The following is an 18585-nucleotide window of genomic DNA, read 5'->3' on the forward strand; positions in this document are numbered from 1 at the left end:
CTTTACATATGAGGGAAACTGAGGCTTTTGCGGCCGACATCAGGGAGGCGTTGAGGCGGCGAGCGGAGCTACGGCCGCCTGGACTCCGGGAGGCGGAGCGAGATCGGGTTTCGGGGACATCCAGGTCCTTATCTCTAATATGGTAATTGAGAACTGCAGGCCGGCTGGCCGCTGGAATTCCACGCACTGCAAACCGTGCCGCCGTCCCCCAGGGAGGGTCATTTGCTCCTATTTGGGTCAGTCCTTTTGAGCAGCTACTGTGTGGCCGGCCTGGGGCCAGCGCTCCTCAGGGAACTGGCAGTACACACATCGGGCGGGGGAGGGGACGGAAGGCTCGGCCCAGGGCTGTGAGTAGAGGGATCGCTAGGGAACCAGAGAAGCTTCACCAGGCCCTGGGAGCCGAGCTGAGAGCTCAATTCCAGAAAGATTTATTGGCGCCCCCTACAGACTAGCCAGCGCTTTATACTAGGTACACAGATCTGGATTGTGCCACAGCCCCCTGTTATTCCTAACTTCCTGGCGAGGGGAGAGGCAGCCTCTCAGCCAGGAGTTAACGCCAGCGCAGTGCTCTAACAGGGGCCTGGAACCAGGGTGAAGGCGGCTCCCTCCAGCAGAGGAAAGTCAGGGAGGGCTTCAGGGAGGAGGTGAGCTAGACCTGGGACTTGAAGACATGAGGGAGGGTGCTGTCATTTCCAGTAGAGGAAATAGCAGACCTATGGAAGGATGGGGGAGCTGTAGAGGCCAGGCTTTTCAAGAGCTGGAATGTCATACCCAGGAGTTTAGGGGCTTCCCTGGTGACTCAGAGGTTAAAGCATCTGCCTGCAGTGTGGGAGACCCGAGTTTGATCCCTGCGTTGGGAAGATCCCCTAGAGAAGGAAATGGCAACCCACTCCAGTACTCTTGCCTAGAGAATCCCATGGATGGAGAAGCCTGGCAGGCTACAGTCCACAGGGTTGCAAAGAGTCGGAAAGGAGTAAGCCACTTCACTTTCACTTTCACCCAGGAGTTTGGAGTTGAGCCTGGTCTTTGAGGACCTGGGGACTGTATAGTGTTTTATGTGTGAAGTCAGGAAGATGGTAGTTGCTTGCTGAGGGGCCTAGATGGGGCAGATGTGGAGCTAGGACAAGGCCTGACTGCAGAAACAGGGAAGGCCTTGCTCTGGAAGCCCTGTTCTCTGGCCTCCCCACCCCATCTGTTTGCCTGAGGCTGCAGCAAAAACAAATAAAGAAAACACTCAATTGGCAGGAGATAAGCCCAGATAAGAGGCTGCCTTCCTCTGGAGGAGGCAGGCAGTCAGCCCGGGAAGCGCCAGGAAGCTGGGAGAGGCCTTGAAGAAGTGCCAGCCTGACCCTGCTGTAGAACCCAGCCGCACCCTCGCTGCAGGGTCTCTGCCACTCAACACTGTCCCAGGGCAGGAGGGGGAGGCGTGGAGCAGGTCCTCCAGGCTGGCCGAAGACAGTCTGCCCTAGAGGGTCCATGGCCCCCCTGCCTCCAGGTCAGGATGTCTTGACTTAGCTGTGACCTCAGTTTCCTCATCTGCAAAACAGGCATAACATCTCCCCTGCATGTGCTGTGACCATCAGCGCCCCCTTTCCCAAGGGTCACTTCCAGGCCCATCTACTTCCTGTCTATTGCTGAGAGCCCGGGTCCCCTGATGTTGGGCAGGTTTTGAGCTGCCCACCTGCACCCCTAGCAGGTCTATCCTCTGATAACAGAATCAACTGCCTGTGTGGCCAAGAGCAGCCTCGGCGGAAGATGCTGGGTGCTTGGGTCATATCAGGCTACAGGAAGAGGGGGCAGGGGAGGCTTCCTGAAGCAGAGGCCTGAGCCTCTATGACGGGAGGACAAGAGCCCAGGAGGGAGAAAAGTAACCGGAGTAAGGGGTGGGGGAAGCAGAGTGAGAGCCCAGGGCAGAGGGCAGAGAGGCAGGAAAGCCTGGGGGAGGCCAGAGGGCCTCTGATGTCAGGTCACTGGCAAAACCTCCAGGCAGTTCCTGGGCAAGGATGTCTCAAAACCCTTTGTTGGGGCCCTGACCCACAATGTCCACAAGCCCATTTTATAGATGAGAAAACTGAGGCTCCAGAAAAAGCAGAACCAGATCTAGGGCCCAGAATCCTCTCCAGTACTGCCCCACCCCAAACCACACTGCACACAAGGTCCCTGAAATCCACGTTTATTCACATAAAAAAAAAAATACCCAAAGGAAAGAGAAAGAATGTGACTTCCCGGAGCTCGAAGGCTCCACCCACTGTTCCCTGGGGAAGTGAGGGAGACAACTCCCACTCTAGGGTGTGGGTGTCATGGGGGTGAGGCCCTTCTGGCCCAGAGTGACCCACCCAGCACCTTCCCTAGGACTGAGGGCAGGAAGGAGGGGCTGGGGACTAATGGAGCTCCAGGGGGGTAAAAGGAGGGAGTTAGTGTGGGGTGCTCGCCCTGGTTTAAAAAAATAAAATTTCTAAAGATAAAAAGTTTAAAAAAAAAAAAAGAGCATTTAGTGTCTTAGCCTCCTGCCCTCCTCCCAGCGCCCACCCTGGCCTGGTGGCCACCTCTTGCTCAGCCAGTTCAGAGCTTTGTAGTCTCCTCCTGGCTCTCTGAGTCAGCACCAGGCAGGTGCCCGCTGCTCCCAGGCGCGTGACCGTTGCTGGCACAGGCGACCAGATGCCCGTCCCCCAGTCCCTCCTGTGTCTCGCCCAGCAGGCTCCAGCGGATCTCCTGGGGCAGCCTCTCCCGCTGCTCCTGACACTCCTGGACCAGCTGGGCCAGCAGCTGCAGGAGGAGCAGCGTCAGAGAGGCCAGGCCAGGCCACCCAGTGCTCTGCCCACCTGCCGCCTGCCTGCCCCTCACCTACGGCCTCACCTTGGGCTCCTCTTCCGACAGCTGTTGGAGGATCTGCTGCTGCCCGGCCACAAGGCGTTCCTGCCGCTGCTTCTGGGCCTCCTCCAGCTGTGTGTGCGTGGGGGGCAAGGGTTCACACAAGGGTCTCTAAGGTAGGGGCCTGGGCCCCAGGGCTCTGTGTGGGCACAGAAGTCAGGCAGACCCTCTTTCTGAGCAAGGAGGCAAAGGTTCCCGGGGCTGTGTGACCAGGGTACTGAGATGACTTTTAACAGCAAATGTTCCAGACCCACAGAGAAAGGATCTGGAAGCCCCTCTAGGGCGACGGAGCACCAGGTTGGCACCCAGGATACCGGTTTAGGATGACTGAAGGAACAGGGGTGGGTAGGGTGGCACCTGAGCTTCACTCACCCTACGGATGGAGTTGACCGACTCTGTGATATGCCGACGGTTAATCTCTGTCAGTTCCCTGCACAGGAGCAAGGAGGATGTGCTCAGCGCCCAGGGACCCGCCCGGCCTGCCCAGCACGCAACTGGCTCCCAGCCCCGATGCCCTTACGCCTCCTTCTTATGTTTCTCCCTGGTCTTGGCCTCTGAGATACTGTTGTGGCGTTTCCTGTCCAGGATCTTCTGCAGTTCCTTCTTCTCCCTGGAGGAGCCAGTGGGAGAACAGGCAGGGTCAACGGCAGGACAGGGGTGTGTGTGTGTGTGTCTGTGTGTGTGTCTGTGTGTGTCTCTGCCCACCTCGTGGCACCAGGGAGTACCCCCCTCTCCGCCCACGAGATCCCAGCCTTCACCTCTCATTTATCTCCTTCAGTTTCTTCAACTGAGTCATGTGAGCGTCCAGGACAACCTCCCTGAGCTTCAGCTGAGCCTACAGACACAGGTGGCCGACAGGTGATCCTGGGATGACAGGCCTGTCCTAGCGCAGGCTCTGCCTGCCACCCGCCACCCGCTGCCCGCCCCTCACCTGCTGCAGGTGCTCCAGCCTCCGCTCCGCTTCTGTGTCCACCTGGGCCTCCCTCAGCTCCAGCAGACACTGTACCTGTTTCTTCTGGAACTCTTGATACCTGCTCACCTCTTCCTCTTCTGCCCTCTCATCCTCCCCGCTTCTGTGGGGAGAACCCCTCTGGATAATATTCAGGTCGTCACATGGACCTGGGCCGGGAGGGCAGGGGGACAGAGCAGGTGCCTGCTGGCAGTGACAGATACCAGCCCGGAGAAGTGGGATCGGTTATGCCAAGGAGGAGGCCCATTAGCTCCACACAAATGTTAGGAGCCTGTCTGGGCAACAGTCCCTGGAAACACGCTCTTATGGGGACCTCAAAAAAGGTATCCCTCCTGGTGGAAAGGGTCTTCCCTTGTGGCTCAGCTGGTAAAGAATCCGCCTGCAATATGGGAGACCTGGGTTCGATCCCTGGGTTGGGAAGATCCCCTGGAGAAGGGAAAGGCTACCCACTCCCGTATTCTGGCCTGGAGAATTCCATGGACTGTATAGTCCATGGGGTCGCAAAGAGGGTGGGACCCAGAGTCCTCTGTCTTCCTTGCACCAAACCTCCTTCCTGGGGGTCAAAAGGGCAACCCTGGGCCATCCATCCATGCCCACCTAGTGCAGAAACCCTCATATTCATGTTCACATTCACATCCACGCACAAAGCACATGGGCAGGCGAGACACTCACAGGACACTGGGCCGCTGTCGGCACCTGCTCCCCGCGCGGGCCTGGGCCAGGTTGTCGAGCAACCGGCGCGTGAGGGCAACGGCCTTCCGCTGATGTTTCTTGTACAGCTCCCGGAAGTCTCGCTCTTGCCGGCTCCGGAGCTTCACCAGGGCCTTGTGGCCTCGGAGCTCGTCCAGCGGGGCCGGGGCCACCTCTGTGGACAGCAAAGGCGGGCTGGGCTGGGCTGGGCTGGGCTGGGGCAGACCACCCCTGCTGGAGCACCGGTTCCTTCCAGAAGTAGCCCTGCCCCCAGGACAGGCCCGCCCCCTACCTGAGAGGATGCTGGCGATGAGATCATCACGCTGACCTGGAAGCAGAGGCAGGGCTGGCTGTGAGAAGCTGGAGAAGCACAGAGCTATTCCCCTCCCTCCGCCTACCCTCAGGCCACCCCTTACCTGGGCTGCTAATGGAGGAGCTGATGGAGGAGCTGGTGGGGGAGGTGGCTGGGCCTGGGGGCCGGCGCGGGGAGGCGTCCAGTGGGCTGGGCGTGGGGTTTGGGTTCAGTTGGTACCCCAGCTGCTGAGACTGGGTCTCCTGGCTTGTCTCCGGGCCAGCCTGAGCCTGCGAGGGCGGGGTGGAGAAAGTAGAATGCTCTATGCTCGTTCTAGAAATGCTACTCTCTCCAGACCCTCCTTTTATTTTTTTAAATATTTTGGGGGAAGGGAGCCACACCATGAGGCTTGTGTAGGACCTTAGTTCTCCAACCAGGGATCAAACCCGGGCCCTCAGCAGTGCAAGTGTAGAGTCCTAACCACTGGACCACCAGGGAATTCCCCCTCTCTAGACTCTTCGGTCCTTCACAACCTCCCTCAGCCCGTGGCCCTGGACTCCTCTCATCTGTCATGTGGGGCTGTGAGAATAACTTCATGAGAACAAGATACACATTTCTAACCCCCTTTTGCACGTGGGGCATGGGGATGAGAACGTGAGATCATATCTCTAGGATGCCAGGCCTTACTGCATATGGTTAGGAACTTCTAGATTGTTCTGGAAAGCACTGGCCCAGCACCAAGTTCCCTCCTGTCTCTGAGTCCCCCTCCACCCTTGCCCACAGCTGCTCATCTTCCTCGATGCTTAGCTCCTGATTAAATCAATGAAGGAAGTGACCGCAGAGGGGGCACTAGTCTCTCCCGCTAATAACTCCAGGCAGCCAGCTCTCTTCCCTGCTGCCGCAGGCCCCCATGGGACCGGGCCTAGATGTGCGGCGAGCCTCTGCTCCTGACCCCTCCCCGCAGAAGCCACGGCCGCCTCATGGCTTCCAGGACCAGGCTTGAAAAGCTTTTAGGGCTTCCAACTGCCCTGGTGAAGTGGCTGAACTCTGCGCCCTGGCTTTGAGCCTACCAGCAGCCAGAAAAATTCTAGCCCTGGACAGTCCCGAAGGCCTTTCTCATGCAGAAGGGATTTCTACCTCCTTAAAATGTGCGGAGTAAGCCCAGGCAGCTGAGCCTCCTGAACGAGAGCGCCCAGGAGCCCCAGTGCAGCGTGGGGGAGGGTACTGGAGGTAGAGCCCAGGGCTGAAGGGACAGTGTCGGTGAACCCATGAAGCTGGCGTTGGCAGTAAGCAGGGAACAGGCCCCTCGGGGAGAAGAGTCCTACCGCCAGCTGGGACTGGCATGGGCGGTGCAGACGGAGAACAGCGGAGAAGGCTGCAGGGTGCTTCCCCACCAGGGCTGGGCCCAGGGGTCAGCTCTGACCACTCCCCCACCCTGACCCCCAGGGTCCAGGTGAGCCTGAGCCCTGCTGCCTCCTGCCTGTTAAGAGCTCAGACAGACAGACCCCTCCAGGCATCACTATGCCTGCCCCTGACCTGCCCTGGCTCACCTCGCTCTCCCCAATGAGGGCGGCCAGCTGCTTGGCCCTCTGGTCCATCAGGCTGACATGCTTGATAGGGTTGATCAGGGCCTCTGCATAGTCTGCAGGTGGAGCGGCAGAGGGCAAGGGTCTCAGAGACAAAACCCCTGGGCCCACACCCTCCCCAGCTCTGGTCTCACGCAGGGACTGCAAAACCACCTTCAGAGCTGTTTACCACCCACCTGGGGCCACCAGTCCCAGCCACTCCCAGGCCCTGGTGGTGTCCTTGTCCCCACCCTCCCTGCCTGGCCTGCCTCGCTCCTCCAGCCCCCCTGTGGCTCACCCTGGTGGTCGTCGGGGATGTAGTCGGAGGCCTCGGTGTAGATGAGCAGGGCTGGCAGGCACAGCGGCTGGTTGGCCTCGTTCCGCAGGCAGATGTAGTGGTACCCTGGGAGGGCGGGAGGGCAAGGGGGCTGAGCACAGGTCCCCACACACTGTGCCCCCCCGAACTGCCCAGATGGCCTCACCTGAGCGGATGGCGGAGACAGGCAGGATCCGGTGCCCCACGAACTTGCCCCCCTCCTCAAAGGCCGCGATGCGCAGCGAAGCCAGTGTGGGCAGCACCACCTGAGGGTCCAGACTGGTCTAAGCCGCAGCTGACCATGGCCAGCAAGGCCGCCATCCAGAGTGGGCCCCTGGACCACATGACCCGACCACAGACCATCAGTCACCATCGCCCTGAGCCAATGATGGACCCGCACCTCCACAGCCTGGCCAGAAGTGGCCAGCGTCTCCCAGAGCCCTGAGTCCAGAGGACAGGGAGACAGACCCCCTCCAGGCATCATTATGGCGGGAAGGGTCTGGTCACTGCCAGCTTAGCACCTAGAGTAAGCCACGCATCTGAGACTGAGGCCGCATCCTCAGCAGGCCCATCCATCTGGGAGGCGGGGAGAAGCTGGGATGAGCTTGCGGTGAGTCCCTCCTGCCTGGGAGAGGGGGTGGGCTGTGCCCCCGGGGGGCTGCGGGACCTCCTTCCGTCTCAGCCTCCTGTCCCCCAACCCTGACCCCACAGAGGGCAGGGGGCTCCAGCCTGACACGCAGACAAGCAGGACCTGGGGTGACAGGCCTAGCCTCGGCACCCCTGCCTCTGACCCCCGACCACAGGGTGCTCCTGTTCCCCCACCAAGAGAGCCCGGCAGGCCTGGAGCTCACCTTGGGGAAGTCGAAGGGCTCCTCATCCCACACGGGGTTGAACGAGTTCCCCTGTGAGGTCCGCGTGCGGTACTTGCGCCGCGTGTCAACGGGGAGCCCGAACATGTCCACCTCCACGTAGATGCCCACCTTCCTGTCAGACAGGAACTGCCCCGAGATCACCTGGGGGGCCAGGAGGGTGAGGAGGCTGCTCAAAAGTTCCGACCCCGGGACACCCTGGCCTGCACCCTTCCCGTCCCCACCTTGACCCGCACGGCATTGGCCACAATGCCGTCCACGATGGCTTCGGTGAAGGGGTCAAAGGACTTGTCTGGCCGCCGCATGAACTCAGGCTTGAGTAGGTAGCCACTGCGCCCATTGTACTCGAACACACCTGCATTGAGCTGCATCGGCACATCTAGGGGAGCGACACGGGGAGGGCAAGGGTCAGCAGGTGGAATAGGGTCAAGGTCAGGAAGGACACTGCCGTGCAGTGCAGTGGGGAGACCAGGGGTCATTCAGGTCAGATCAGATGGCATCCAGGATCCAGACTCTGGGAAGACGGGACAAGGGGCCAGGTCTAGCATCAGCCAAGATCAGGGGTTAGGGTTAGACGAGGTCTCGGTTGGATGTGGGGATCTGGGATTGGAGTCAGAGGTCCCTGCAGTCAAGACTCACAGGGTCAGGGGGCAGAAGTTAGTGAGGCTGGGGGCCAGAGGTCAAAGGTCAAGGCAGGGCAGCACTCACCCAGGGTCTGGAAGTTGAGTGCAACGAGCTGGCAGCCCACGTTCCAGAAGAGCTGGGGCATGTAGTTGGATGAGTCCACGCGCGTGCCCTTGGGGTAGATGCGGCTGAGCTGCTGCTTGTTGTATCTGAGGTTGACAGTCAGGGACCACAGGCAGGTACTGGCCCCGCGTTCTGCCTTGAGCCCAGTGCTCCAGGCCCATCCTCGGCTCCTGTGAACCCACCTCCCGGCCTTGGCTCAAGCTGCCCCTCAATCCCCACTTCTCAGCCTAGGCCCTGGGCAGTCTCCCAGGCCCACTCCTAACCCAGACAGGGGTGCTCCAGAGTCAGGAGGGGTAGAACCACCCAAGCCTGCCTCCCCGTGAGCAGCCCCGCCCCGGCCCGCCAGACTGCCGGCGCGGAAGGATACTCCACAAACTCCATAGGGCTCTTTGTCAGTTGCTCCATGGCCTTGGTCTCCACGAAGGATGACATCTCAAAGCACTTGTTCCTCTCTGGGGGGTGGAGGTGGGAGGGGATCAGGCCTGGCAGAGCCCGACGGCCTCCCCTTCCCCCACCTCTCACCCCACTCACTTCGAGCAGCCTCGAAGGACTTGAATTTGACAGGCTCGATGTAGTTGACGAGTGTGGACATTTCCTCAGTGGCATTGACTTCACTGCTGGCAGTGCCCTGTGGCCCCCAATCGCAGGGTCACCGGTTCCGTGCCCCCCAGCCAGGAGTTGGAAGTTCCCTCACCTGCCCCCGCACCACAGAGGAGGTGCTGACCCTCTTCCCAGCTCTGCAATCACACTGCCCAGGGGCTCCCAGCAAAGACCCCAGCCCGAACACGGCCTGTCCATCGTAGTTCCATGCACCCCACAACCTTCTCTCTGGGTCTTGCTGACCGGGCCCTGGACCCCACCTTCCCGGTCTGCCTCCTGCCCCCCTGATCCTTGGAAGCTGGAACTCCTCAGCCAACCTCAGGGGTTCAATTATTCACATGAGGGTGAGCCCCCAAATTCCAACCCCCATTCTCATTTCCAGCTACCGCCTCGCCACCTCCTCCTGGGTACCTCACAAGGTCCCCAAGCCTTGCAACCTGAGCTCGCTCACCTCTGCCCACACCCATCCCCACTCTGGGCCCCTCCCCAACCCCATCTCAGAGCTGACCTTTCCTGTCACCTCCCTTCCCCAGAACTCAGTGTCCCCCCTCCTCCACGCTCTCTGGCCCTGCCACAGGGCCTTTGCATAGTCCCCCTTCCTCAGTCCGCTCACCCAACGTCCTCGCCGAGGTCCACCTCCCACTCCTCACCCTGGTTCTGCACCCTCACTCACCCCTCCCAGCCCACATCCCAAACACAATTTCACACTGACTTCCACAGCTGTTTACCTAAGACCCTCCCCCGCTCCACACACACCCCGCATGTGAACTCTGGGAGGGCAGGCGGACCCAGCACTCAGGGCTGCGCCTGGCACAGTCAGGGCTCAGCCCACTTGGGAAGTGAAGGCATGCCGCCGCCCCCTCATCCCGCTTGCAGGCCTGACCTCATCCGTGGTCGGCTTTTTGGGGTCCGTCTGTTCCTCCTCTTCCTCATCCTCTTCCTCATCCTCCCGGTAGGCAGGTCCAAGAGCATCAGGGCCCCGCTGCAAACCCTCCTCCCCCAGAGATTTCCGAGGCTCCAGGCTGGGCTTCTCGAGGCCCACCTCCTCCCCGTTGCTCAGGCCTGGGCAGCTGTCAGAGCTGGGGGACCCTGCAGAGGACAAGGCCATGGGGTCGGGGGTCAGGGCACACAGTCGCTCAGGACCCAGGAAGGTTTGGGCCCGGGGGGTGCAGAGCTGCCTCATGGAGTCCAGGGGTATTCTCAGTGCAGCGTGGCTGGGGAGAGGGGGGAGGTCAGGAGTTGAATGGGATCAAACCCAGTGGCAGTGTAGAGGGGTCAAAGGTCAAAGGTCAGAGTGCAGATATAACTCCGGGGAGATGTAACTCAGGGAGATAGGTAGGGTGGCTCAGAAGGGTGAGAACTGGGATACAACAGCCTTGACAATGGGGGTAAAGGATGATAAGGTGGGGTTCCAAGTCAGGGGTCAGTTACAGCCACACCCCGTGAGGGGGCTTAGGGAGGTGAGCAGTCAGGGGTCAGATGGAAGAGGGACCTCAATAAAGCGAGGGGTCCAGGGTGAACTGAAATGAGGACCCGCTGGGAGGGTACACTCAGAAGTGGTGTCAGGAGAGAGATGGTTCACTGAGGACAGAGGTCAGAGGCCTGAGGCACAACCTGGTTGAGGGGGAACACCTCTGTGAGGTGTTAGCTGGAGGGTCAGGAGGGTCAACCACATCCCACTGGGGTCAGGAGTCAGAGGTCCCATACTCAGCCGACAGGTGGCGAGTGTCTCGAGAAGGGGGAGGTCAGGTTGGGAGCAGAAGGTGCGTCCCCAGGGAGGGCTGGGCTCAGGGAACTGGGGGCTTAGGGTCGGGACTGGGGTCGGAGGTCAGGCCAGGATCTCACCGAGCTGGGGCGAGGAGGGCTCGGTGGTGGCGGAGCTCTCGCTCAGGGCCGAGTTGCTCTGCTCCAGTGGCCGCTTGCGCACGGAGCTGTCGGGGACGCCACTGCCCAGTCGGTGCCGCTTCTTGTTCTTCACCAGGATGCGGCCCATCAGGTCCTCGGGGCTGGGCAGAGGGACGCCCGGGGCCAGCTGGTGGGCACGGACAGGTCAGCGTCTGCTGGGCGCCCTCACCCCCATGCCCCACCCCGGCTCTGAGCCGCATACCGGGTACTTGTCCAGGGGGTCGATGAGCAGCGCGTCCCCAAAGATGGAGCGGCAGTACTCGGCCATCTTAGCCTGCTGTTTCGCCCTGTGGGGCCAAGGTCAGAGGTCAGAGGTTCCTAGGGTGCAGCTGAAGTCCCCAGAGTGAGTCAGAGGCCGTCAAGGTCACCAAAAGGGTCGCCCTCTCCCAGGGTCAGAGGTCACAGGAGCAATCCAACAGTGCCATGGTGAGGTGGCTGTCCCTGAGTCCACAGGGACTCCCCCCAGCTGGGATCGGGGTCCCACTCACGAGTCCACGTGGTTCTCAAAGGAGAGGATGACGGGGTAGGGCGAGGTCTTGAAGGCGGTCTCCGCGATGGCCTCGAGCACATCTCTCAGAGGCACCTCCGTGGTCATGGTGAAGCCGTGGGTGATGAACGGCTCCTCCTCGGGCGGCCGCCCCTTCCACACGTCCAGCTCCACGCAGCGGCAGCCCCACAACAGCGCCTGCCGGTACATCTCCACCGACGAGGTTCCGGCCAGCTGCCCCGCTGGGGATGAGGCTCCATCACCACCAGTGCCTGGCCAGCCTGGCTCCTCGCCCTCCTCCCCAGGTCTGCACTGAGCTGGGTGGGGCCGCGCCGGGGACACAGAGCCTGGGTGGAGGCCTGGCCTGGGCTCGCTTTGTCTGGCCAGCTGCTGATCATGCCTTGACTCACTGTGGAACTGGCATCACCTCTCCCCAAAGCCAGGCAGTCAGCACCCAGCGGCACTGGCTGACAGGTGGGGCCCTCCACCTCCAGGTCTCACCCTCTCTCAGATGAACTCCCATCACCTCCATCCCACCGGCCTGAACTGGGAGTTATACCCAACACCCCCACGGCCCCTGCTTCCCTTTCTTCCCTCCACAGTAGCTGCCCTGGAACAGCCTCCGTCACCTCCTCCCAGAGACAGCAGGCCCCTCCCCACCTCCCATCCAATCTCTGCGGAGCACCAGGCGTCATCCTTCTAAAAACATACCAGGTCACCTCCCCCTTCTCAACACCTAGCAAGAAGCCTTCCTATTCACTCAGGATCAGTGCAAATTCCTTCCATTCTTTCTGTGCCTCCAGGGTCCCTCTCATGGATACCTGACCCAACTCCCACCCTACCCTGCCCCACCCCACCTCGTGGCCTCCTTTCAGCTTAAGAGCACCAGGTGGTCTCCAGACCCAGCTCCCTGCCCCCCAACATACACAGGCTATTCTTCACAGGGCAGGTGCAGGCCTCAACCCTTCCCCTGGGGAAACCTTGTGGGCCACCGGGGAAACCTATGCAGAGAAGCTCACTCCCCAGGACAGGCTCGCTATTTCCAGCTTGCTTCCCCAGCATGGGCCACCCCAAAGGGAGGGAGGCAGTCTCAGGACCAGAGGGCAGATGTCACGCTAGGATGGATGCGCTCACCGGTGAGATAGGTGTTATGCGAGGAATTGATGAAGTAGGCGCTGAGCGGCTGGGTCATGTCTGCACTCAGATCCAAGGCCTCAAGTGGCAGAATGCCGTTCTCCTCACCTCCCAGGTAGCGGCTGAAGCCCTCCATGGACATCTGGTCTGGGGGGCAGGGTGGGGTCAGCAGGGTCGGGGGGGCCCTCCCGCCTCGCCCCCAACTCCCATGCTGGCTCACCTCGCTCCAGGAACTGCTTGTTGGGCTCATACTTCTCGATGAGCAGCCGGGCCTGGGAGGGCCGCAGAGGTGGGTACAGCACTTCATTGAGCCGCGGGTCCCGTTGCTTCTGGTTGATGAAATCCATGAGCTGCTCCAGCGTCAGGTAAGGTTTGCCCTTGGCACCTCTGGAGGGGGCAGGACGCCGTGTTAGGCTGGAGCCTCACCAGCTCCTGTTTCAAACCCTCACCTGGGGAGGAGTCGGAAGGTTGGTGCCTAGCTCCAGAACCCTCTGATGGGGACGGGGGCCAGTCTCAGCCCCTCTGGGCCTCAGTTTCCCCATCCGCTTTCCTGACCAGTTGGTGCCGGCGCTAGTATCAGTAAGGGCTTTGGAAGCCACCAAGGGCTTGGCCCACTACACCATGCCTGCCTGCAGCTCCTGGGCCCAATCTCAGCTCCAGCATCACCCACAACACATCTGAGCCAATGCATTTTGGTCCCCAGCGTGGGGGACCTCCTGCTGTCTCAGGAGCAGCCCTGGCCAAGAAGGGTCAGCACAGAACTGTCCACAGCAGGACCCCAGGCAGCCCTGAGCACAGCCACAGCCCAGCACGCAGAGACCCCCAAGAGCTCCACCTCCCCTCCTGGGACTGGAAGGGACACCACCGCCGGCAGAGGCCAGACGCAACACACAGGGGCTGGTAGGCAGGTCAGCCCTGCTCACATCTCCAGCAGGATCTTGTCAATGTCCGGCCGCAAACACAGCTTGTTCAGGAACCGCTCGAAAATTTCCAAGGAAAACTCGTCAGGCCGGATGGACTCGCTCTAGGGGCCAGGAGTGGAGAGTCAGAAGCCAGGGACAGCCCTCAAAGAGCAGGCGCCCACTACGACACCCCCCAACCCCTGTCCCCAGCGCCCTCACTCGGTTGAAATTGAGGCCACAGGATTCCAGCGCAGTTTCTACCCGTTTCTTGTCTGCTGAGAACATCTTCAGGATGCTGAGCAGATGGGAGGGGTTAGGGTCAGTGGGGCAAAGGTCACCAAGGTCAGAACAGCAAAGGAGATGCTGAGGAGGGAAAGGGGTGCTCACTTCTTGACTGGAATCCGTCCATCCTGGTTCACCTGCAGCTTCAGCTTCGTGTATCTGGGGAGACAGGTGGGAGGGTCACGCCCCGGGACAACAGCCACCTGACCCCCGCTACCCCAGGGCAGGCCCAGGGCTCACGCTTTGCGCAAGAAGGTGTTCCGGGAGGCGTTCTGAGCCAGGATGTTCATAGCCAACTTGAAGAGCTCCTCGGACCAGACCTGAGGGGTCAGGATCCAGGGGCAGGGGGTGAGTGGGGGACAGAGGGGCTGGCTCAGCCACTGTCAGATCCACGGGAAATGCTTAAAAACCGCTTTGTCAGAGGATGATTTAAAAAAGGGGCAGAGGACAGCCTAGTACACAGCAGGTGCCTACTACGTGATGGCTAACTCAACAAGTGAGGCGGTAGCTCCCCCAGGCCCAGCCATCGATCCCAGCCCACCTTTGCTGTATCATCCTGCACGGCCATGAAGTTCAAGAATGTTGTATTCACCGGGTCTGGCCCGGCCACCACTGTCATCAGCTTCTCCTCCAACCGGGCATCAGGGACCCCAAAGCCTAACACCTCCCGGATCTTGGGGTCCTGAGTAGGTGAGAGCCAAGGGTGAAGAGAGCTGTCCCCCTCCCCCATTACCTCACTCCCATCCATTACCTGGGCCCCCCATCACTCACCTTGGGCAGGCGGGCGTAACGGCCCGTCCTGGTGTCCCTGATGGAACTGATGTCCAGTGTGTCCACCTCCTGGAGAGACCAGATGCCAGGGTGGGTCTGAGAGGCTCCAGGGTGGGAGCCGGGAGCCCCCAAGCTCCCCACCCGGGCCAGGGAGTGCTCATCCCCTGCTGTAGACCCAGCCTTAGCCCCTGTTCTTAGCACTTCCTGTCCTAGGAACTGGGGGAGAGGTCAGGCAGCAGCGGGGCCCTGTCCTCAAGGGCAGAGCCAGTGGGTGGTGTCGGGGGGTCTGGGGTGGGGGGCCCTGGACCCCAGCAAGCCACGCCAGCGCCGTCCTCACCATGTTGGGTCCCGTCCAGTACAGGAAGAAGCCATTGGAGTCCACACGCAGGGTTACCAGGTTCCGACTGGAGGCCTCCTGGGGACGAGGCGGATGGCAGGGGTCAGGGAAGGAGGGCTGCTGCCCGGGTTTGGTCCCTGGAACCCTGGGCCCCTCCACTCCAATCTTTCTGCCAGTGAGCGAAGATGACGGCTCAGCCAGCCCACAGGTCCTCTGCAGCTCCTTTCAGTCCTCAGGACAGAGCTGAGCTCCGAGGCCCCTCCCAGCCCCACCTCCTTCTTGCCCTAAGACTCTGCCACATGGACCACTAACTATCCATTCCCCATCTCCAGGTTTTGCATCATTGTTCCCGTGCAGGGATATCTTCCTTTATTTCTCTACCCAGGAAATCTGATCCGCCTCCTTGGAGAGGCCTCCCCAGACCCCAACCCTAGGCTATTTCCTCATAAGGTCCAAGAGGTCCCCGGTGACTGAAGCCCCCACAGCACCCCCTTGGGAATATTTATGGAATGAAAAAAGAGGGTTTGGCAACCTGACCCTCATGGTCCTCTGTGTCCCTCGGGTCCCCAGGACAGCCAGCCACCCCTTACATTGGCTTCAAAGTCCATTACCGCCCCCCCTACTCTGCACCCACTGGAGCCCCACAGCTTCGAGGCTCACCCCACCCATCTTACAGCACAGACTAAGTACCCTTGGACAGGGACTCATCCTGCCCTTCAGGCCCAGACAGCGAATTCAGCCCTCACTCAAACAGCCCTGGCTGGCGGGAAGGCAGCAAAAGCGTGCACTGGCTCCACTTCCGAGAAGAGCCACCCTGTGTGACTCAGGACTAGCAGCGGTGGGGACGGGGTGGTGTCACCAGAGGCTCAGACTCAGCCCGGACCCGAGTGACCAAGCAGCCACAGGCAGAGCTCTCCTGTGGTGGTTTAGTTGCTCAGCGGTGTCCGATTCTTGGCGACCCCTTGGATTGTAGCCTGTCAGGCTCCTCTGTCCGTGGGATTTTCCAGCCCAGAATGCTGGAGTGGGTTGCCATTTCCTTCTCCAGGAGATCTTCCTGACCCAGGGATCGAACTCGCATCTCCTGCATTAGCAGGCACTGGCAAGCAGATTCTTTACCACTGAGCCACGAGGGAAGCCCAGAACTCTCTTGCCGCAGGCCAACAGAAGACCCTGACTCACCGTGGTGCCACTCCCAAGTTACTGCTCACCGGTGGTCAGTACAACAGCTCACCCTCCCTTCTGCTTGCCAGGTACAGGTTGAAGCACTCACTATCTAGGAGCTCACTTAGTTCTCTTAACATCCTATGAGGTTTGTGCTTCTGTTCTTCCCATTTTACATGTGAGAAGACTGAGGCACAGAGAGACTATGCAGCTTTCCTAAGGTCAAGAAAAGGAGCCAAGATGTGCATGCAGGCAGTATGGCTCCAGGGCTTCCCTGGTAGCTCAGACTGTAAAGAATCTGCCTGAAATGCAGGAGACCCAGGTTTGATCCCTGGGTCCAGAAGATCCCCTGGAGGAGCAACCCACACCAGTATTCTTGCCTGGAGAATTCCATGGACAGATGAGCCTGGTGGGCTACAGTCCATGGGCTCACAAAGAGTCGGGCATGCCTGAGCGACTAACACTATTAGTGTGGTTCCAGAGGCTTTCCCGGTGGCTCAGCGGTAAAGAATCCACCTGCTAATGCAGGAAATGTGGGTTCAATCCCTGGATTGGGAAGATCCCCTGGAGGAGGAAAGGGCAATGCACTCCAGTATTCCTGCCTGGGAAATCCCTTGCCTGGCAGGCTACAGTCCATGGAGGGTCCGACAAGACTGAGCAATGAACAACAATAACAATAACAAGTATGGCTCCCGAGTCCCAGGGTTTGGGAATCCGGGAATGAGGACCTCTGCCAAACTCCCAGCTGCTGGCCTCAGCCACCACGCCACCGTGAGGCCTGGGATTAGCCTCTGTTCTCCAGACTCAGTTTCCATCTGCGGGAGGATGGGGACTGCACTAGCCCCGCCCATCTCAGGTTTTGCTTAGGAAAGATGGGAGACTGAGCTGGAGGCAGAGGGGACAGCAGCTTGAGAACTTTTGGTGTGCTTGGGCCTCCCCACCCCACTGGGCTGACATCCACCCTCAGCCCTTCTCTGGGATTGCCAACCCTGCCCTGGGGCTCAGGGGCCCCCAGTAGTGTGAGGAGGGGCTCGTTCTGTGGGCACTGTCCCCAGGGCCTCCCTCTGACCCTCCTCAGGGGCCCGGTCTCCAAAGGCAGCGGGAGCCCCAGCCTCTCAGGCCCCAAGTCCTGGTCAGCAACCCCCACCCCACCCCCAGGGCCCTCTCCCTGTTCCCACTTCCTTATTTGGGTTTATCACACTGTAAGGAAAAGGAGAAACTTTTCCCTTCAAGCAGGCCTGGGGGGAGGGGTCTGCCCTAGTCCCAGGGGCGCCGGGACACCCTCTAGGGCACACCTGTTACCTCAGGCCACGCCCCCAGCCCCTCCCCCAGCTCTCACGCCTACCCGCCCCACCCAGCCGGAAAGGAGCCGGGAGTCTTCCAGGCCTCCGGCCTGGCTGGGAAGGAGTAGCAAGGAAGCTCAGGCCGGCGAGGAGGGGCCCAGGGGGTAGGGGAGGGTGCGCTGTGGAAACGAGCGTGAGGGGCAGGACCCGTCGCCAAGCCGCAGGTGGGAGCGGGGCCTCGGGGATGCACCAGGGGCAAGTCAGATAAAGGGGGGCCAGGATTTATTGGGGTTCAAAGTCCCGGTGCTAATGAGTGATGAGCAAAGTTCCCCCGAGGTGGAGGAACTTGGGGGGCAAAGTCTCCAGGTGGGGTGACCTGGTACTCCCACCAGAGCGGGGAGCTGGGCTGGGATCCAGAAGCAGGGCAAAGGGGTGCCAGCCAGAACAGGGTGAAAAAGTGATGAATGGAGAAGAATGTTCAAACTAGGGTACGGGGAAGGGCAGGATCCCAGAGGCACCCAGTCAGAATGGGGGTACGCTAAGCCAGTGTGGGGGCCATGGTTCTTGAGCCAGACCGTCCAGTGCCGGGCAGGGGTCTGGTGACCAGGCCAGGGTTGGGGGAACGAGAATTAGACGGGCAGGGAGAGGTGAGAAGGACAACTGAAAAAGCGGGGGCTAGGATTTATTGGGGTTCTAAATCTACGAGCCAAGGAATAAATGTCAAATTTTCCGCAGAAGAGGGGCCAGACTGGCGGGTGGGGGACAAAGTCTTCCTTACGGGGACGATTGGGGACTCAAGTTTCCGGAGCGCAGCCAGGCTGGGATGGGGGTGGCGCGGTGATCAGGCCAGTCTGGGCCGGGGGTCCCCGGCGTCTGGCGAAGCAGGCGTGACGGAGTCCCCGGATCTGGGCGGAGCAGGGGGCCCCTGCACTCACCTCGTCCCATTTGATGAACTTACTCCCGCGCCGCAGGGTCTCCACGACGGTGGGCGGCTCCAGCTGCAGCGCGTGGACGCCGGGCCTGGCGCCCGCCATAGCCAGGCCGGGGGCGGGTCGGGGACCCGCGGAGCCCCGACGGGGACCCGACGGCGCCGCTGTTCCCTCCGCGCGCTCCCGCACGGCCCGCTCCGGCCCGGCGGCGTCTGCGCCCGCCCGCCCGCCAGTCTGTCCCGGACAGACCAGAGAATCGGCGGGGCCCGGCCGGGGCGGGGCGGGGGCGGGGCCGCAGCGGGACCGCCCCCTCCCACCGCGTCCGGCCGGCCCGCCTCGCGTCGGCTCCCCCTGGCGGCCGGGGCGGCGACTGCAGCCAGAGGAGGGATGGGACTCGGGCGCGCCTAGACTGGGGTGCTTCGCTGGGGGAACTCAGCTGAACCGGCCCGGGGTGGAGGGAGGGCGCTTAGGGAC

The 18585-nt window shown here is 61.1% G+C and overlaps 1 protein-coding gene across 2 annotated transcripts; it reads right to left on the bottom strand.

Annotated features, from left to right (window-relative positions):
• Window positions 1-412: 412 nt before the first annotated feature.
• Window positions 413-18262, bottom strand: PLCB3 (phospholipase C beta 3). 2 transcript variants are annotated; one of them, XM_061164707.1, is made up of 32 exons: window positions 18118-18262; window positions 14739-14816; window positions 14402-14470; window positions 14172-14312; window positions 13871-13950; window positions 13736-13789; window positions 13568-13643; window positions 13370-13470; window positions 12667-12833; window positions 12447-12593; window positions 11314-11554; window positions 11028-11112; window positions 10766-10952; window positions 9804-10009; window positions 8852-8948; window positions 8688-8772; window positions 8282-8406; window positions 7798-7952; window positions 7556-7717; window positions 6871-6970; window positions 6687-6791; window positions 6374-6465; window positions 4948-5113; window positions 4824-4859; window positions 4514-4706; window positions 3803-3944; window positions 3630-3706; window positions 3392-3481; window positions 3244-3301; window positions 2857-2943; window positions 2547-2766; window positions 413-1536 (listed from the first exon to the last, which is right to left on the bottom strand). In XM_061164707.1, the coding sequence occupies exons 1-31, from the start codon at window positions 18214-18216 to the stop codon at window positions 2563-2565; spliced, it is 3705 nt and encodes a 1234-aa protein (XP_061020690.1). In that variant the 5' UTR covers window positions 18217-18262; the 3' UTR covers window positions 413-1536; window positions 2547-2562. The 2 variants fall into 2 exon arrangements, with proteins under 2 accessions (XP_061020690.1, XP_061020694.1); XM_061164711.1 differs by lacking the exon at window positions 413-1536 and having other exon boundaries at window positions 2158-2766; window positions 3803-3941.
• Between the last annotated feature and the right edge of the window lie 323 nt (window positions 18263-18585).

Source organism: Dama dama, chromosome 2, assembly GCF_033118175.1.
Source record: "Dama dama isolate Ldn47 chromosome 2, ASM3311817v1, whole genome shotgun sequence".
Lineage (NCBI taxonomy): Eukaryota > Metazoa > Chordata > Mammalia > Artiodactyla > Cervidae > Dama > Dama dama.